Genomic DNA, 18,291 nt, shown 5'->3' with positions numbered 1-18,291 from the left:
ACTACAGTTCCCTGTTTGAACTAAATCCAGCATGACACACACTGTACAACAATTTATGCATCATAATGAGCCATCAAGCCAACAAAACATGAAGCTTTGAGAAGCAAACTGACACAAAAAAGCCTCAAACTTTCTGGTTTTAGCAGCCCAGACAATGTTAATGTATCTAATGTTTGACTGTCAGACAGAAAATCTGTTCACATTTATGCAAAATATATGGTTGAGCACTTATCAAACAATCTTCAATCCATTGGTACAGGTGTATTTCCTGGCTGCATGCTGGTAACCATAGCATCACTTCAAAGAGCCCGAGCAGTTCAAAACAACAGGATGACAACATGCAGAGAGGAGGGGCAGAGATTTAACACAATCCGCATTCAATCCGAACACACCGCTGACATCAAACTCTATGCAGCAACGGCTCCAGTCTCAAGTCCCGAGAGCTTAATTCTTTGTGCTTTTAATTACCCGTGAGGTGCAAAGCGCTGCAGCCACCACTCGGTACAGGTGTTGGAACACAAGCGGAGATACACCGAATTCTTGCACCCACACATCTCAGATATAAAAAAAGAAAGGCCGGTGAACAGACTCTTACATCCATGACCGCACCAACTGTTCCTGTCCCTGAGTGCCAGAGCTGTTAATCTCCTGACAGGTGTTCATGTTAGCTGAGGAATCTCTCCAGGCCCTGCCGGATTGACTTTCTTAACACAAGCTTGTAATACAGTGCAAGGAGACACAGTGGAGCTGAGCTGCACTCTAGGCAGCCAGCTAATCTCTCCACATGGTAATAATAACATAAACCCATCCTGATATTGTTATTGTTACAAACATTTAAGTTAAATTGTAGAGACGCAGAGAGAGCAAAATAGTTTGGCCTGTTTAGTGTTGCCTTCAGGTGTTCTGCTTGTCGTAAACACGAGTGCTTTGTTTTTTAACAAAATACACAAGGAAATAAAGCTGCTAAAAAGTGTATTTTTTGACTTTATGAATGACCATAATGCATACATTTATTGTTTTAATTATTTTGTTGACAAAAAAGATTTTTGCGACAGCCATATAAATAGGCTTTTGGCAAAATGCTGCTTGCAGTGTTTACTTCCTCAACAACTCTAAATCAATCCGTCCGTCTCTCTGCCTGTCCGTCTGTCCGTCCGTAGCTTCCATGATCTTCGTACACATCCGATCCATAATTTAAATGTCCAGACACGCTTGTGGAAGTAACATCTGACATTACAACTTTCCCAGGAAGAGAGATTCACTTTTTAACGTCCCTTCAAACTATAATATGATTTTCTACATTAACTGAGCTCCCCTCTCAAAGCCAAAGCAGATTGATATCGACTGATAATGCTTTCATTCACCCAGAGGCCCCCCCCCCCGCCCCTCTTGCAGCGGCACAACGAGAGAGGCTCCATTCCACTAATATTATGTTTTCATTTATGAGAAGGGGGCTTAAACAGTGCAGTGTTTGTTTGTGTTTGGGCTGGCCTGACTGGTTGTGATTCTCAAGAAATGAAGGAGTATGGGGGGAGAGGGAGAGGGGGAGTGTTGGGGTCTGATGTAGCTTGAAGCCTAGTTCTCAGAAAAACAATTTAGTAGAGAGGAAGAGAGAGGCGGTGAGGAAGAGAGAGGCGGTGAGGAAGAGAGAGACAGTGAGGAAGAGAGAGGTGGCTTCGTTGTTTAACTTGTCTGGAAAGAAAAAAAAGGTCCACCATGGGAAAGATTTTGGACGATAAAAGAGAGAGTCAAAAGCAAAGATTCTCTTTTTTGGATGTCCTCAGTAAACCTCCATACATAACACCATTACATAATAACAGAAAGCTACGCTTGCTTCATTTCAGAGGTGTGTTTACATCAGGAAAGACAGGAGGTGAGGGCTCTTGAGGCAAAGGTTTGGTGTGGCTTGAGCGATCAGAAAAAAAAGCCTTTTGAATAAGTGGAGAATTTGCTCTGGAAACATCCAAATGCGTGTCTGTAAAAACAGATAACTCACCGTTTCTCTTCTCCCTCTGATGGGTTAGGGTCTTGCTCCTTGGGCACGTCTTCCATTCACCTTAATTCCATCCAGCAGCCAATCATGAGAGACTGAGGCAAGCCCCACCCTCGGATGCACACTTTTCATTCGCCGGTTGGGAGGGCTCCGTCAGTGAAACATGACAGGGTCCTGTCCCTAGTTTTTTTTTTGGGGAGGATGGGTGGGGGAGGGGTGGGGTGGTGGGGGTTTCCAGAGGTTTCTGAGGTGAGGTGGGCTCGCTATGAAACTGCTGCAAAGTGTGGAAGATGTTGGAGGTCTACAACTGGCACTGCGGCCAGGGGCTTGAGGCGGATATCAGTCCCAGGAATGTGGAGAGTGGAATGGGATCCAATCTGGAAGAGAACAAAAGACACAGTCAGATTACACTGTCTTGAGAGCTGAAACTATTAAGTTTATCGGCAAAAAATTAATTTGTATGTTGTTGTTTTTTTTATCTAAAATTCACTGTTTCAGACTTTAAAAATGTGAATATTTGCTGGTGTTATTCTTCTTCTATGATAGCGAATTGAATAATTATGGGTTTTGGACTGTTGGGCAGACAAAACAAGACACTCAAACTGGGAAAATGTCACGAGCATGTTTCACAATTAATTGTGTAATTGAGAGACGCTTCTGGCGGAGCGGCATGTCCGCTCGCTAAACCCTGTTAATCACAAGTTATGATTGGATTTTAAACCAGTTTGCCGTCTCTTTCTCATTGATCAGACACCCTGCCTCTCTGTACTCCATATGCCTGATATAGAAGATAAGATAATAATGTTAAAGGAAAAAGGTAATACTGTGATATTGTCACACCAAGCACAGACACACAGACTTTTAAAAGGGAGCTGTTTGAATAGAGGAGACATTGCTATTAAATAAGATTGTTTTATGTTTAAATATTTTGAATAAAATGTCCACACTCTTTTTTTATTCATGTAACTTTAACTGTATCACTTGCAGAAAGTAAAGTTGTATCGTATCGTATCGTAAAGCTTAAAGGTTTGATTAGTTCAAAGCTCTATCAGACGCTGAGCCATGCGGCCACCCCCCCCCTAGCGATTGGATCACCTATCGGCGATCTCAAGTAACCACGGTTGGACGATATGAAAATGACCCGTAAGGCTGGCTCTCACAGGCCTGCAGTGTGATGCATTGGCCATCCTGTCATTATTGGCACGGAAGTTGGTGTTGACCCACTGGAAATGGGTCCGCCTACACATCACGTAGGGCTCTGAGCAAAGATTCTTTAGAATCTGGGAGCCCTTCCTCTCTTACTTCGAACAAAGAATTGTACCCAAGCAGAAAGCATAGATTCCCTGAGCAACCCAACCCCCCCAACCCCTATTGTTTCCCCCCCTCCTTTTGTTATGTGGTTTTATGTGTGTTCATTTGTATGTAGTCTCGCATTGCCAGACCTTCCTCCACAGCGTTGAAGAGGAGGGTCTGGCAAACATGCTGTGGTTTATTGGCATGTCTTTAAACCAATCACAATGGTCTTGGGTGATGCTAAGCACCGGACGGAGCTCCAGTACCGCTGCAAAATACAGTCCCTCCAGAAAAACGTGATTATGCGATCGCATAATTCAATGCATAATCAGCCAAAGTCCGCATATTTATGCGGGGGCCGTATTTTTTCAAATACGCCACACAAATTGCTGATTTTTTCACGCAAAATATGACGGGCTTGCATGTTTTCACAATCCCCGCATTTTCGCTGCAAAAAAGTCACATGTATCTTAGCATAAAGTTGAAAAATGTTGCGTTTACTTCACACAAGAGCAGCCATTTTCCCGTTGCCATGGGAACGTTATGAAGTCACGTAATTACGCGACGTGAACATCATCGAAATGGGGGAATCACTTTTTTTTTCTCTTTTTCATCAAACCGCAGTTTTTGCAAGTTCACGCAATTTCATCGCATAAAATTGCATAAATATCCTGCATATTCCATCGCATTTTTTAAGAAAACGTGCCGCATAATCAAGGATTTTTGCCCGCAACAATCACAGAAAAACTCTGCATTTTTCTGGAAGGACTGAAAATAGCTTTGGGAAATAGTTTGGCCTGTTTAGTGTTGCCTTCAGGTGTTCTGCTTGTTGTAAACACAAGTGCTTTGTTTTTTAACAAAATACACAAGGATCAAACTTTATTCTTAATTGTCACATACACACAGTACAATGTAGTGAAACTCTATTACTGCATTCAATTTAAAGTATTAGGAGCAGTGGACATGGACTTGGGGTTCAGTGTCTTGCTCAGGGACACTTTGGGACACAAGCCACCCTCAAGGATATAAAGCTGCTAAAAAGTGTATTTTTTGTTCACTTGTATGAATGACCATAATGCATACATTTATGGTTTTAATTATTTTGTTGTGACAGACATATAAATAGGCTTTTCACAACATGTGTACGTTCAAAAGTAGTTTTAGTTGTGCAACAGAAAACTCAGATTGGACAGATAGTCTAGCTAGCTGTCAGGACATCCAGCCATATTTCCAGCGGCAACGGACCAATCCCAGAAGTGGAACGTCATGGATATAGACTAATTTGTATGTAATCTAGTGTATTTTCACTGTGGTGTTAATTACTGTGATGAGTCAGTAAGTCTGTTGAAAAATTTAATACAAAGGCTGGGTTGGCTCAGTGGGTAGAGCAGGCGCACATATATTTAGAGGTTTATGCCTCGATGCAGAGGTCCAGGGTTCAACTCCGACCTGTGACGATTTCATATATATATATATATATATATATATATGTGTGATTGCCCAACCCTAATTATAAAGAGTGATGGATTCCCTTAAAAGGGTATTAGGGAGGAAGCTGCCAAGCCATGAGTCACTGAGATGGAGAGCTCTGCCTAGAACTGAGACCCCAGTCTAATCAGTAGTACCACACATATTAAAACCTGACTTAAATAAATCGGACTGGTACCTCCAAATATGGATACAGACAACTGGGTCAGAAAGAGAAAACATGTCCACGTGCAGCAGATTACATTCTAGGAGTCACACACCAAGTTAAACTGGAGGCCAGAGGGGGAACTCTAGCACCTTTAACTGCTGCTACAACTGGCTAGTTCTTGGGAAACTTCTACGGAATGCCACCTCTTGTTCAGGGTTAAGTAGCTTTAAGATGAGCAGCTGATCTGTGTGAATGTGTGTGTGTGTGTGTGTGTTTGTATACTCAAAGAGTCTTGATCCATTAGCCCCTGCCTCCCTCCACTGTTGTCAAAGGAAGGCATTATGCTTTCCACCGCTAATCCCTGGTTCAATTCTATCTAATCCAGACAGTGGGATAAAGAGCATGAGAATGTCCTTAGAGATGACTGATATTATTGCTCTTGTGCTAATATAGACATTACAGGCCATATTCAAAACAACAGTTCTCTGCAGGCAAAGGAGTTTGTTTCGAGTCATATTATAGCAGAAGGTGATTCACACCCACAAAACCTTGTGTGCGGTGCTAATGGCATCTCAGAAAATAATTTAAATAAAATGTAACAGTTGTAAAATATTTCTACGATTAAATATACTTTATTGACTGACACTGTTTTTGCGCTGTGATCCTTGTGAGTCACAAAAGGAACTGCACACATATCAGAGATACTGACAGGTAATTGAAAAGCAAAAATTATAAATTAGTTCATAGCAGCAGTGACTTTTCAATTCAAAGCTAGTTGCACTGACTAAACACCTACTTCTAGTCTTTAAATAAATGGTGCCACACTGTATGTCATTGTAAAATCGCTTAATCTACAAGTGTAAAAACCCACTGATTTAAAATACACTCTGGTGTTAAGATTTACAAAGAGCTGCACCAACTTGACAACAGTGTTAAAAAGCTTTTAATGGAACTATAAAAGCCATGACGTAATTATTTATGGCTCATTGAGAGGTCGAGATAAGAGGCGTAGCTACTTCTGCTAGACGTGGGGTCACCGAGGATGTGGCTCAACTTTTATGACGTGATTTGAGCTGATAATGTGAAAGGGTGAACTCTGTCAAACCATTGTTAAACACATTTTCAGTCATGGGATAAACAGCTGCATTATATATATTAGAGCTGCAAAGATAAATTGATTAATAGTCTAGCTAGCTGTCTGGATTTACCCTGCAGAGATCTGAGGAGCAGTTATCCATAGTCCTCATAAATCCACCAGAGTTTAAAATTCCAACAGAAATAAATGGACATACATGCATCAGGCAGAATTTCCTGCGGCACCGGAGCAATCTCAGAAGTGGAACGTGAAGGATATAGACTTGATATATATGAACTCCTCTTTTTATTGTATCTGCTCTTAAAAAAAGGACACTTCCTGAATGTAGCGGAGTCTGAACACAGCAGACAACAGACAAAAGGCACAAAAAAAAGCAGCGACCAGAAAATCAACAAGTAACATCAGTAGGCAATAATCGATCATGGTCTGTCACTGCATCGATGCAGAATCGTCCAGGTCCGCATCGGGATGCAATGATTGATTTCAACACCCCTTGTACACACAAACAAACCAGTGACACTCCATGATTGGTATGAAAAAAGGTTGACTGCCACTCTGACCCGAGCAGGACTAATTGTGGTTTGATGGTAAAGAAGACAATAATGAAATAAAACACCAGAGACTTGCCACTAATGGAGTGTGCTTTATCGGAGGGCTTCTCTCTATCACACCGACTGCTGCTACAAGTGGCACTAGCCTCAGTGCTGTTGTTTGTGTCTGTAGCAGAAACAATTTGTTGTTTATCACACCGGGACAGAGGGCCTATTGTTTGATAAGCAACTGAAATTAATTTGAAGTACCAGCAAATACATAAACAAATGTCCCACCTCATTTGAAGAAACATGTAGATATTAGCGAAAAAACTGCTTTATTGACCCGAGGGTTAATCTCTTCTCTAAAACCAGGAATCGTCAGGCTGTGCAGCCGACATTTCGAAATTAAAGTCAAACTGAACCTTTTCTTTTTTTTAAATAAGCTCGCATAGTGTTGGTTGTGTACCTTTTCTTTACAGCATTCAACATTTAGGAGGACCAAACATGCTGTAAAGGTTGTATTCCACCAGTAAAGTGGAAGTTAGCAATACACACACACACACACCCCTCACATGTCTCTGCCAGATGCACCTTGATTCTCTTCCCTTCATACATCTTAGAAATTTTAATTGGGATTGAAAAAACTGGCATTATCCCTCGAGCAGGGTTCACCTTTAATTGCATGCTCTGAAATACAGCCTTTATAATGTATCAAAAGAATAACTAGTGAATGCACGCTGATGTCTGGAGAAGTTCAGAATTAATTAAACATGACCTGCTCTCTTTCTCCTCTGTTCCAGGCTAAAAAGATTGATGTCCCTGTGTTCTTCAGAAAGTAGAGAGAAAAAAAAGAAGAAAAAAAAGAGGTGAATTCTTCAGCACAAAGCAGGCCAGTGTGAAATGTATTTCTACACCGGGAAGAAAGCGTTGTGTTCACACGTTTGGGATGCGTGTTGATGAGAGCGGAGCCAATTTTATTTTGTTCGTTTGTGAGCTAAAGTCCTGACACCCTTAGCAGAAAGAGAACGGGGAATAAAGAGCATCTATGAAGGGCATCTTTTCATTGCTTTTTGTTTGGTAGGAGGACCAAAAGAACTGCATTAACACAAGTTATTTTTTTTATAATACTAGCTTGTTTCCAAGGATATATAGTTGGCATATTAGTAGCCTCGGATGTAATGTGTGCTGCATAATTGATCCAAGGTTTGGAAGGACTGTTTTGTTTGAAAACCACCCTGCACTTCTCCTCTCTCAATCAGATAAAAACATTCCAACCTAGTTCTGGGATGAAGTTTTGGGGCCAAGTCCAAAAACTCCCCAAGTCACTTATACACATATCGCACACATCCATGAATTTCTGTTTTAACCTTATCAGTACATTTTGCAACGCTTAGCAGGCCTAAAGGTGAGAGAAGTGGGCTTGCGACCACAAGGTTGGCGTTCGATTCCCAGAGTAGCAAGATAAATCTGGCTGTGGAAACAGCACTTGCTGCTCAATGGCAAAAAGATCTGAGTCTTGTACTGTGCAGCTTTGAAGTGTGAATGTTATTGCTGTCATGTCATATTAGGGTACTGTAATTGCTAGTTTCTAAATAGAGTGCTGCAGGGACGACTTATCTTGTAGGCCAACCGGGAAGTTAACTTTGCCCTACATTTGCAGAAAATATGTTTCCGATTTTTTTATTTAGCAAGATAATCTTCACAAATGAACACTTTTTTGACAAATTTTTTTAGAAGCGTAAATGCAGTCGCCAGAAATAATAGGCTAACGTAAGCCTATAAATGAACGACACCATGGTCCCATGACCTCAACACCACTAAGCTTTCAACTTGAAATTTGATTTTGCCCGCTTACCTCTTCTACAGAAGATTTCCTCTTAGCGTGACCTGATCTAGCTAGTGCCCACAGTTCTATACAGTAAAGAAGTATAAACACAACAAGGCTGTAAAGGCGGACCACTGAGTAAATGGGATTCTGTGTTCGGTGTAATGGCGTTTGATATTCTAGACAAAAGTCTCATTTAGCTACTTGTTAGCAACCTTTTTTTAGACATGTAAAAGATTCAAAATTCAAGAGTGGGGTATTAACTGACTGCTGTAGAACATGTGAAAATCTCTTAAGCTTGTGTTAACCACAGGACTTATTTCAGGCTTCAAACCAAAAACCCATTCAAAAAAACCCATTGACTTCAACCGGAAGTGCAAACATGCTAACTCCTTACTAGGGTTGGGTACCGAGACCCGGTGCTAATACGGCACCGGTGCCTTAACGACCGGTATCTACGGGACCGAATAGCAACGCGGATTTCAGTGCCTCATTTCGGTGTCACTTAAATGCCTACTCTGCCCTCTGATGCTCCGAAAACGGACGTTACAGGCAACAGAAACATCGCTGCATGTGACTCTAGTTAACACTACACTTGGCAGCAGGTAATGTTAGCCTACCGTTAGCTAGTAGCTGGAGTAAACACGGTTAAATGCTGAAAGCTAAACGGTGTGAAGTGTGACTGCATTTCACTGTGTGCTGTTGTCGGAAAAACAACACAGACGCTATGTTCACTTGAAACTCGCCTCGCCTCGTTTACCAGCAATTTTCTGGTGAAATAAGTTATTGTTGTAAATTATTATTACATAATTAATAAAACATTTATTTTTGACCATATGGCCTTAGCAATAAACAAGTTGTTCTTAAATGTTTCTGACTGTCGTTTTGTGCTCATATATATATATATATATATATATATATATATATCTCCACCAATATATATATTTCAGGCACCATTTAGGCACTGGCCCCGTTTTAAAAGTATAATTTTAGCCCCGGTATCAGAAAAAAATCGGAATGTGTGAACATCCCAGTCGAATTACAACAACGAAACTGGGCATTAATGCAGAACTGCCTAAAAACCAAACAAAATGTTTTAGCCAATGTCTGTTGCTAAAGGTAATTCAACACACATTGATCAACATAGTGTTATGTGGTCAATGCAGAGGGATCAAAAGTGCGGTAATCGACCATCTTGAGTTGTTATTTGAACGCTGACTTGCAAACATAGAAACCTTTTCCCATCTCTACCCTCCATTCCATACGACGTGATTGTACCATGAGCACTGCATCCTGAAAAAAAGCAACAAAAAAAACAGTGCTGCTCTCAGTGAATCTTTCCTGGGTAAAAAAAAAAAGGCCTAAAAATATTTCTATAACCACTGATGAAGCATTAGCCCACCTATACGAAGGGTTGAGTGAGTATTTTTTCAAATCAAACATGATTTAGTCATTCACTCTGAGACTTCAGGCATGTTTATGTGCCGGTCCACCCGTTCTATCTGCAGTTTATCAGCATTAAAACCAGTTCATCAAGACGGATGCAAATGACAGCCTATGAGACAAAGATTGACACATTAGCAAAACCTGACGACAGCTATGTAGTTCACTTTATTTGCTAATAGCTTCAGTGCAGCGACAGAACTGGAAAAACACTCCGCAGACAGACGGTCTGGCTTTTTCACATTATCCCGTTCCCCCCTCTAGTCTGCACGTCCTCTTTCTCATTTCAGTTAATTCAAATGTCACAGTTGCACACCAATTTTGAGAGAAAATGAAGATTGATAATTTGGCTGAGAAACTGCATTTTGATTCAAAGCTCTTTGACCAATTATTTGAATCTTTAACTTTAAGGGGGTCAGCCCATTCCACAAGACACCTGTTAAGACTACTACATTTAATTTTTTTTTTTTTTTACAGCTGCAGGCGTGTTCTAGTGCACAGCAGATCACCTGTCAGCTTAGATGTGCCAATTTCTAATTACACCGAAACATACTTTTATGTTAAACTTCTTCACTTCTTTAACAGGATTTTTCGTGTCTTTTGCAGGATAAGAGAGTAGCATATATGATATAACCTCAGTAGAAGACAGTGGGTTAAACCCACTGTCTTCTACTGAGGTTTAACCCTTAAGCTCCTGTCGAGGACCCTTGTTAAAATTCACACCATGACAGCAGACGTGGGGTCGGTGCTCCTGACTCCCAAGGGTGGCCTCAGCAATTAGTGGTTAAGTAATGGAACAGGGCCGGGCCTGGTTGTTGAAGTGGCGCGCATGCTGTCTGATCTTGGATGGAATGGAGGTAGAGTGTTTTTTGTACCCCAAGGGTTGTAGTAGTCAAAGGCAAAGAGATCATGTTTCATGCTACGTCCCTGCTCGTTCTCTCGCTGGGCTAATTGCTGTCAGGGGATTATTAATAGGCGCTAATAGGTCACAGCAAAGTGACTAAATGCTATCTTTACAGACATTTTTTAAACTGTGACCTTGTGGCTTTAAGTATGCACAAACAGAAACGTCTGCATGGACTATACTGTTCAACTTAAATGTGTATACACAAATGGTGATTGGTTGGTTTTATGGTTGTCAGGTAAAAGAACAAGAATACCAACTCAGAAACTGCATACATCCATGTATTTATTATGGTGGGAGCGATAACACTTGACTCAGCAGCTTTGATCCCACCTGAAGCAGGAAACTGCTCCAGAAAACTAGCACAACATGAATCTCAGGTTTCAAACCGTTTGAACTTTCACCTACTTTGACACCGAGCTTTCATGCTATGATCAGCAGGCACTCGGTTTGTCTCATGTATCCCAAATATAGATGTCGAACAAGTAAAACAATAGTTCCTTTAAATGTTGACACGTTCTTTCGCTTGGCGTGTAAGAGCAGGGCATTTGTATCCCTGTGTATCTATAAGCCTTTATATAATACACACGCTAAATCCCTCAATGTTGCCCTGCTGAAAATGGGAACACGGTGTCCTACCCTGACTCTGCTGGTAACAGTAGGTTTCTTATTCTGATTGCCTGTACGGTGTGGGGGTTTGGGTGTGCATTTAGACACGTCTGCACCAGCCAAGGACACATGGGACATACTGGGTAGACGGGGCCGCATGGCCCACTAGCGCAATTTCTGTATGTTATGTCGCTTTATTCGGTTTCTCTTTTTCTTTCGCCAACAATCACACTGTGTTATCTGTCATTTTCACCAATTTTCTTTCCACGTCTACTGTTTTTGTATTTTGCGTCACCACTTCTCCGGCTGTCTTCGCCTCGCTCTTTGGCTCTTACAACCTGTCAGGTTGTCACGTTCAGAACTAATGATGATAATGACGATGATAAGGCTTGTAAAACACAACCCCTGGGAAAGCAGAACCTCTTTGACACTTGCAACACTGTTACTTCTGCACCCTGATTAACAGCATGTCAAAATTGCTACATTGCAGCAATTGAGGGATTACTACCTTTAGATAGTGGTGGCCTAAAGGTCAAAGAGCTTGGGACCGGGAGGTCGTCTGTTCAATCCCCAGACCGACAGGATAAAATCTGGGTGGGGAAAGAGCAGCACTTGTCCCTCCCTCATTACCTCCACTGAGGTGCCCTTGAGCAAAGCCCTTAAGGCCGGTTACACGCTGCACGCGTCACGCGAGCGTTGCGTGTCAGCTGCATGGATTTTTCTGTGTCATACACACCAGAAGCGTGTCTGACGCTGCTAGATACAGGGAGGGCTGATCTCGGGACATAGTGCCGACAGATTCAAACTCTGAAAAATGGGTAAGTGGGCTGTCTGTTTATAACAACTTTGTTTAGCTGTAAAGAGCCTATATAGCCTATCTGATGTTGGACCGTCACTCAGAACACACACTATGTTGTTATCGTAGCCTATCCTACCATTTATATATAGCCTACTGATTTGATTAAAGCAAGACAACGTCGGCAGTATTGACTGCAAAATATGTTACAGAATATTTCGTTCTGTATGACAATATTTGAAAATATTTTCTCTGAAATTTTGTATTACATTTATATCTACATTGATGTCAAAACCTAGACTTTCAATCATCAAGATGTCATTTATTAATGTGCATTCGTGTCTAAATGACATATAAACATATTTTCCTATTCTATTTTGCCTGGAAATGCTTCCAACATGCTCGCGTCTCGCGTGAAAAATAGGCGTCGGTCCTATTTCTAGCAGGCACGCGTCTCACGCCGGCAGTGTGTAAGCTCTAACCTGTTAACATGGGAGCCGAAATATAAACGGACACGCCACGCGGCTGACACGCTTGCGCGACGCGTGCAGTGTGTAACCGGCCTTAACCTCCAACCACTCCAGTGGAGCTGCTCAGTGGCCAGCAGATCAGACTGTGGTTGTACTGGGCAGCTTCCAGGTATGAATGTGCAACTGCGTGAGTGTGACAGGTCTTCGTTGCAAAAGAGAATTTGTTTTCAATCGACTTACATGGATAAATAAATGTTAAATTTAAAAAAAAAAAAACTTAATGGGTCTACCAAAGCAAAGAGCCTGTGTGAGCCAAAGTGACTGTTCTGTAGACAAACGACTGCACAAAAATGCAAAACGACTACAAAGAAAGACGGAAAGCGACTACGAAAAGACGCAACACTACCACAGAGAGGAACAAAATGACTACAGAGACACTAAACAACTAAGGAATTCTACATCTAAAAAAAAACAACGACGAAAAGACACAAAATGGTCACAAACAAAAGAACAAAGAGACAGAATGCATTGCTTGTGGTCATTTTGTGTCTCTTTTGCTTTAGTGATTGCTGTTTTATAGGAGGGGAGGGGGGTGTTACACATCTGTGTCCAGAGGCTCATTGCCTCATAATCCATCCACAAATGCAACAAAGCCCCAGAGGCAGACAGAGAGACGAAGACGCTGAAACAGGAACGCAAGTACAGAAGAGTCTGAAAGAAGTCAGTTGGATGTTCAACGCAAGATTTACAAACAGAACTGAGTTGCCCAGTGACACCACGGTGTTTTCGACACCGGCAGAACCACTGGCTTAGTTAGAGGTCAGCTGCCTTGCTCACAGGCACCTCAACTGTCATCAGCAGTAGTAGTTTAAGGGTAATAGCCAGTGGCACAGCGAGGCAGAGCTGACTGGCGCCTGGCACTGGTACTGGTGAGCAGTCGAAGACATAAATTTACACACGACATCTGCATACTCGCAGGGCTAACTCACTAACGATGCTACCAGCCTCTCCTTCTTCCCTGCCAGCATTACAAAGTCGCTCATTCTTCTTATGTTTTATTGTCCCAGTACAGAAGACAATATGTAAATGAGTAACATCATTACAGGCTGATATAAATACAACGGATGTTTTGTGCGCAGCATTTATGCCTTTTTTTATCTCCATTTCATCTCCTTTGTGCATCCTTTAAGGTTGCATATAGAAAATACAAAGGCTGAAACTAAAGAGTATAATCACTAATCAGTCAAGCAATGTGTTTTTTTTTTTTACTCGTTTTACCTTAAAAATGTTTCCAGAGCACAAGGTGACATCTTAATAAACCCAAATGTTACCCAAAAATTACGATGATATCAAGCAGGAAAAAAAAGAACATTTACACATTTCAGAAGCTGGATAAATGACTAGTGATCAATCGTTTTGAAAATTGCTGCCTGTTAACTCTGTCAAATCAAGCTTGATTTACTTTTAAAGGGTTATATACATTAGGGCTGCAACAACGAATCGATAAAATCGATAAAATTCGATTACTAAAAAAAAGTTGGCAACGAATTTCATTATCGATTCGTTGTGTCGCGCAACTATTACGCCACTCAGTCGCGGAGATAAACATTTTTTTTAGTTGAGCGCAGAGAGCGAGCCGCGGAGGCGGGCGCAGCGAAGCGAAAAAGAAAAGAGCGGGGTAGAGGAAATACGGAGAGAGACCGGAGAGACCCGTAACGTTGTTCTGAAACACACGGCGGAGGCAGAGAAATCAGTACGACCTAAGTCATCCAATGTGTGGGGGCATTTCACACTAAATAAATCAAAAACATGTCAATTGCAAGATAAGGAAAAGCGACACGGCATGGCACGGGCACACCACGGTGATGAGTCAGCACCTAAAACGTAAACATTGGAGTCCTTGACAGGGAGGAAGGGAGTTCAACAGCACGGTAAAGTCACCACACAATCCTACTTCTGTTCCGTTTTGAAGTGAGGAACGTAACGTCCCTCCAGTAGCTCTTGTGGTGCTGGTGTTGACTCGTTATCCAGCTGACTAGCATGACAAGCTAGCGTTAGCTCGTTAATAACAGTAATAAAGCAGGGGTGGTATAGTTTGCAAGACTAAAGACACGTTTTTATTCACCCGCCTTTTTTGGCCCATTAATTTTTCAATCTGTTGTCATATATATTCTGTGCTTTGTCCCATATCAGTTATTGTTGACAAATATATTAGTGTGTGGTGTATAAATGAACTTAACTTGCACTTACTACAATGATGGTAATAATTTAATGAATAAGTGTGTGTGTGTCTGTCTGTCTGTCTGTCTGTCTGTCTGTGTGTGTCTTCTCTGTATCTGCTATTTGGGTTACTTACATGTACACAACTATTAACTAAAACAACACGTATGTATGTATTGAGTTGATGTAAATTAATGCTTTTTTTTTTTATCCGATTCATCGATTAATCAAAAAATAATCGACAGATTAATCGATTATTAAAATAATCGTTAGTTGCAGCCCTAATATACATACAGACAAACAGGCAGTGGGAGAAATACCCGCAGTACATTCTGGGACTGGATTGTGCAATGGTAGGGGCTAAATGAGGCAATGTATACTTTTACAAGACCTTTGTACATGGGAACGCAAAAAAAAAAAAAAAACTGCTTATAGGCGATGTGAGCCAAAGCCAAAGATTAAAGTACATCTATAGATAATGTTAACGTATTAACTTTCAACGCACTGGGCAGAGAGCAAAAAGGGAAAGAAAAAAAAAAAGAGAAAAACAATCTCCTATTTCTCTCTCTCTACCTCTCTCATTCTCCTCTTCCCACCCTCCTTTGGCAAGGACAAGCTAAGGTGCTGCCAAGAATGTGACTGCGCTTAGAAAACAAATCCAACTCACTTCTGTTTTTTTCACTGCTTCTCTTTTCCTCCACTTGCAGTTTTGCTGCTGGATCTTCTTAAGGTGGTCCCATGAATGCTGCCGAGCCCAACAACTCTAAAGACTGACGTTTTGTAGATCATTGCCCGGTGTGTATACAACCTCAGCTAACCCCATACTCTTTCCACCCAACTCCCCCAAACACACATTCAGCTGCTTCTTCTGCCTCGCATTTCCTCGTCAGCCCACCTTAAGAAAAAAACTGCACTCTGTGTGAAACTGTTGGGACACTTATGGGTGCTTTTCCTGATTGTTTTCCCGGAGATGTCCACTTCCCCACACTTGTTCATTTCCTCACAGCTTATGGAAGTGTCTCATTGTAACGAGACATCACAGATGAACAGAGAGATTTACAGATGATTGCTGATTGCTTTGGAGGACAAAGAGTTACAGGGCATTTAAGGGTATTTAATAAGGAAGGGTTTGTACGGTTTCGACATGTAGACAGTCGCTGTCATAACATTACTTCAGCCTCAATACGAGCTTTTAAAAATAAATAAGAGAAAGCTACCTTCATGGTAAAACATGCAGGATCCAAGAGAGAAAGTGTTGATTTAAGAAAAAGATTTATTTATTTAAGGTAAGTTTCCTAACCTGTATGCACTAGCACACACACACACACACACACACACACACACACACACACACACACACACACACACACACACACACACACACATGCAAGTTATGTTGCTTTGTTGGTGCAAATGTTAGGAGGAAGCAGCCATGCCAAATTTCAATCTGAGAAAGGTGTTTGGGTATGTCCTGTTTACATCCCTTCATCTCTGGAGGTTTACCCGACAAGAACTATATCTGCTTTAAAATAGAAAGACTTCAGTAACATATGTGCCCAACGTTTTCCATGTTTCATGCTTTCCTGACATGTTTACTTCACTTTATTCCTGATTATGTTTTGTTTATCTTACATCAGTTATGTGTAACATACATACAAACTTCAGCTCACTTTAAGTACACGTGAACATGGATTTTAAATAAAGTTTGTTATTTACAAGTGAGTTTGATCCACGCTTGGATTTTTTTTTTATCTCCCAAATTGGTTGTTAAACAGCAATTGTATGCATATGTGTGCACATGCACATGCAGTTATGCACTATACAACCCTGGCAGGTAGAATTGTGTGTGTGTGTGTGTGTGTGTGTGTGTGTGTGTGTGTGTGTGTGTGTGTGTGTGTGTGTGTGTGTGTGTGTGTGTGTGTGTGTGTGTGTGTGTGTGTGTGTGTGTGTGTGTGTGTGTGTGTGTGTGTGTTGCACGCTCAGTTTCTTGGAGTTTACAAACAGGGCTGGGATCCAGGCACCAGCCTCAGCTCAAATAAAACAAACCATACTTGCATCAGGCGTATACACAAGGGCACAACATTTTTTTTTTTTTTTATAGAAATAAATATGTATAAAGAAAAAATAGCAAAGCCTCAACAAACTGGGACGGGTTTATGTTTGAGGGGGAAGCCAGTAGGAGAGAAACATAAAGATGCTGCCCACAGCTCGTCTGGTTTCTTTACTAAAGCTGAGGTCTATAGGTTTCTGTCTCCAGGTCTATAAAAGCTGTTGAGTGTAGACTTTAGCTATTCAACTATGAAAGTGGGGACATGGCAGAGGGGTGTGGCTGCAGGTGGAGGTCCTTGCAGCCCACAGGAGGAGGGTCCAGGAGGTTTATATGCCTGATTATCAGGCCAGTAAGCATGTCCTGGTTCTTGTGCATAGGCACACATAGAACCAATGGCAAGAGAAAAAAAGCTCTGACCTTTCTACTTCATGTTGTTTAACTTGTGCTCAGTATGGGGCCACATGACCAGCTGCCTGGCCTAGATACAGCAGGCCCAGGCTCTGCAAGACACCATGTGTGTCCAAGCCAGCAGAACCTCAGCAAGTGCCTGCCACACACATGCATAGTAATGCTGACTGGCCTCCCGTCGACCCAGCAAATAGCTCGCCCTAACGAGGAGTGAGCTGTGTGTCAGTTATTCTGGTGTGTCCCAGTTTAAGAGGACAGATATACAGATGTATAAACACCACATCGGCTCTTTCTTTTCTTTTTAATCTCAACCAGAGTGGCTGGTTTGACCCAAGGCTCTGGTAGAGGCATCGCGGGTGTCTATTAGATGTTTAAACAACTTTTTCTTTTGTTCACACTATTGCACGAGTGATTGCAATAACCTTAACATGTTTAAAAATCTCAGCAACTTCTTACACATTTATTCTCTGCTTTATTTTACAATATTTAACTTAACTGCCAGTGACGTTTCATATTTTCATATTGCTCTTAAAACATGAGTTTAACCTTATTGTATTATTGCAAAGTAGCCTGAAAACAACAGACAAAAGAGTGCATTTGGTACGTCAAGCTCTGCATGTCCGTGTCCTGGATTATTCAAACACAAATTATTTAAATCACAATCATAGTAAGCAACAGTGAGTTGGGGTGCTGCGGGTGGTGGTGTTGCTGAATAAATAAAAACAACATTGATTTACACATCACACAACTATTTGTGAGGGTGTCCAAACATGTAACTCTGTGACCACTAGCACAATTGTGGTTTAGTGCACATCATTTTTGAAAATCACACAACTATTTAGTGACAGTCAGTAACAGTTGAAAATAGGGGAAAGGTTGCACGACTTTGGCTACATTGAACGCGTAACGTATGCGGACAGTTAGCGGAGGGTATGTGCCGCGGAATGTATGTTTTAACTGGCTACACCTGCTGCGCACACACGGTGTAGGATTGTGTGAGTCACAGGCGAGACGG

The 18,291-nt window shown here is 41.5% G+C and overlaps 1 protein-coding gene and 1 long non-coding RNA gene across 4 annotated transcripts in view; both read right to left on the bottom strand.

The window, feature by feature from the left end:
• LOC120550851 (thyroid hormone receptor alpha) overlaps nt 1-2,181 on the bottom strand; it is a 37,878-nt gene extending 35,697 nt beyond the window's left edge. For all 3 annotated transcript variants that reach the window (XM_039787751.1, XM_039787754.1, XM_039787756.1), the window contains exon 1: nt 1,997-2,181. In XM_039787751.1, the coding sequence (XP_039643685.1) occupies nt 1,997-2,052 (56 nt within the window). In that variant the 5' untranslated portion in view covers nt 2,053-2,181. The remainder of the gene's footprint in view (nt 1-1,996) is intronic.
• A 21-nt stretch (nt 2,182-2,202) lies between these two features.
• Nucleotides 2,203-18,291, bottom strand: part of LOC120550855 — a 118,404-nt gene continuing 102,315 nt past the window's right edge. Inside the window, exon 4 of the long non-coding RNA XR_005637793.1 lies at nt 2,203-2,370. This is a non-coding gene — a long non-coding RNA (uncharacterized LOC120550855). The remainder of the gene's footprint in view (nt 2,371-18,291) is intronic.

The sequence above is a fragment of the Perca fluviatilis genome, chromosome 21 (assembly GCF_010015445.1).
Source record: "Perca fluviatilis chromosome 21, GENO_Pfluv_1.0, whole genome shotgun sequence".
In the NCBI taxonomy this organism is placed as follows: Eukaryota; Metazoa; Chordata; class Actinopteri; order Perciformes; family Percidae; genus Perca; species Perca fluviatilis.
Note: the sequence above shows the minus strand (reverse complement) of the source record. Positions and strands in the feature narration are given on the sequence as shown.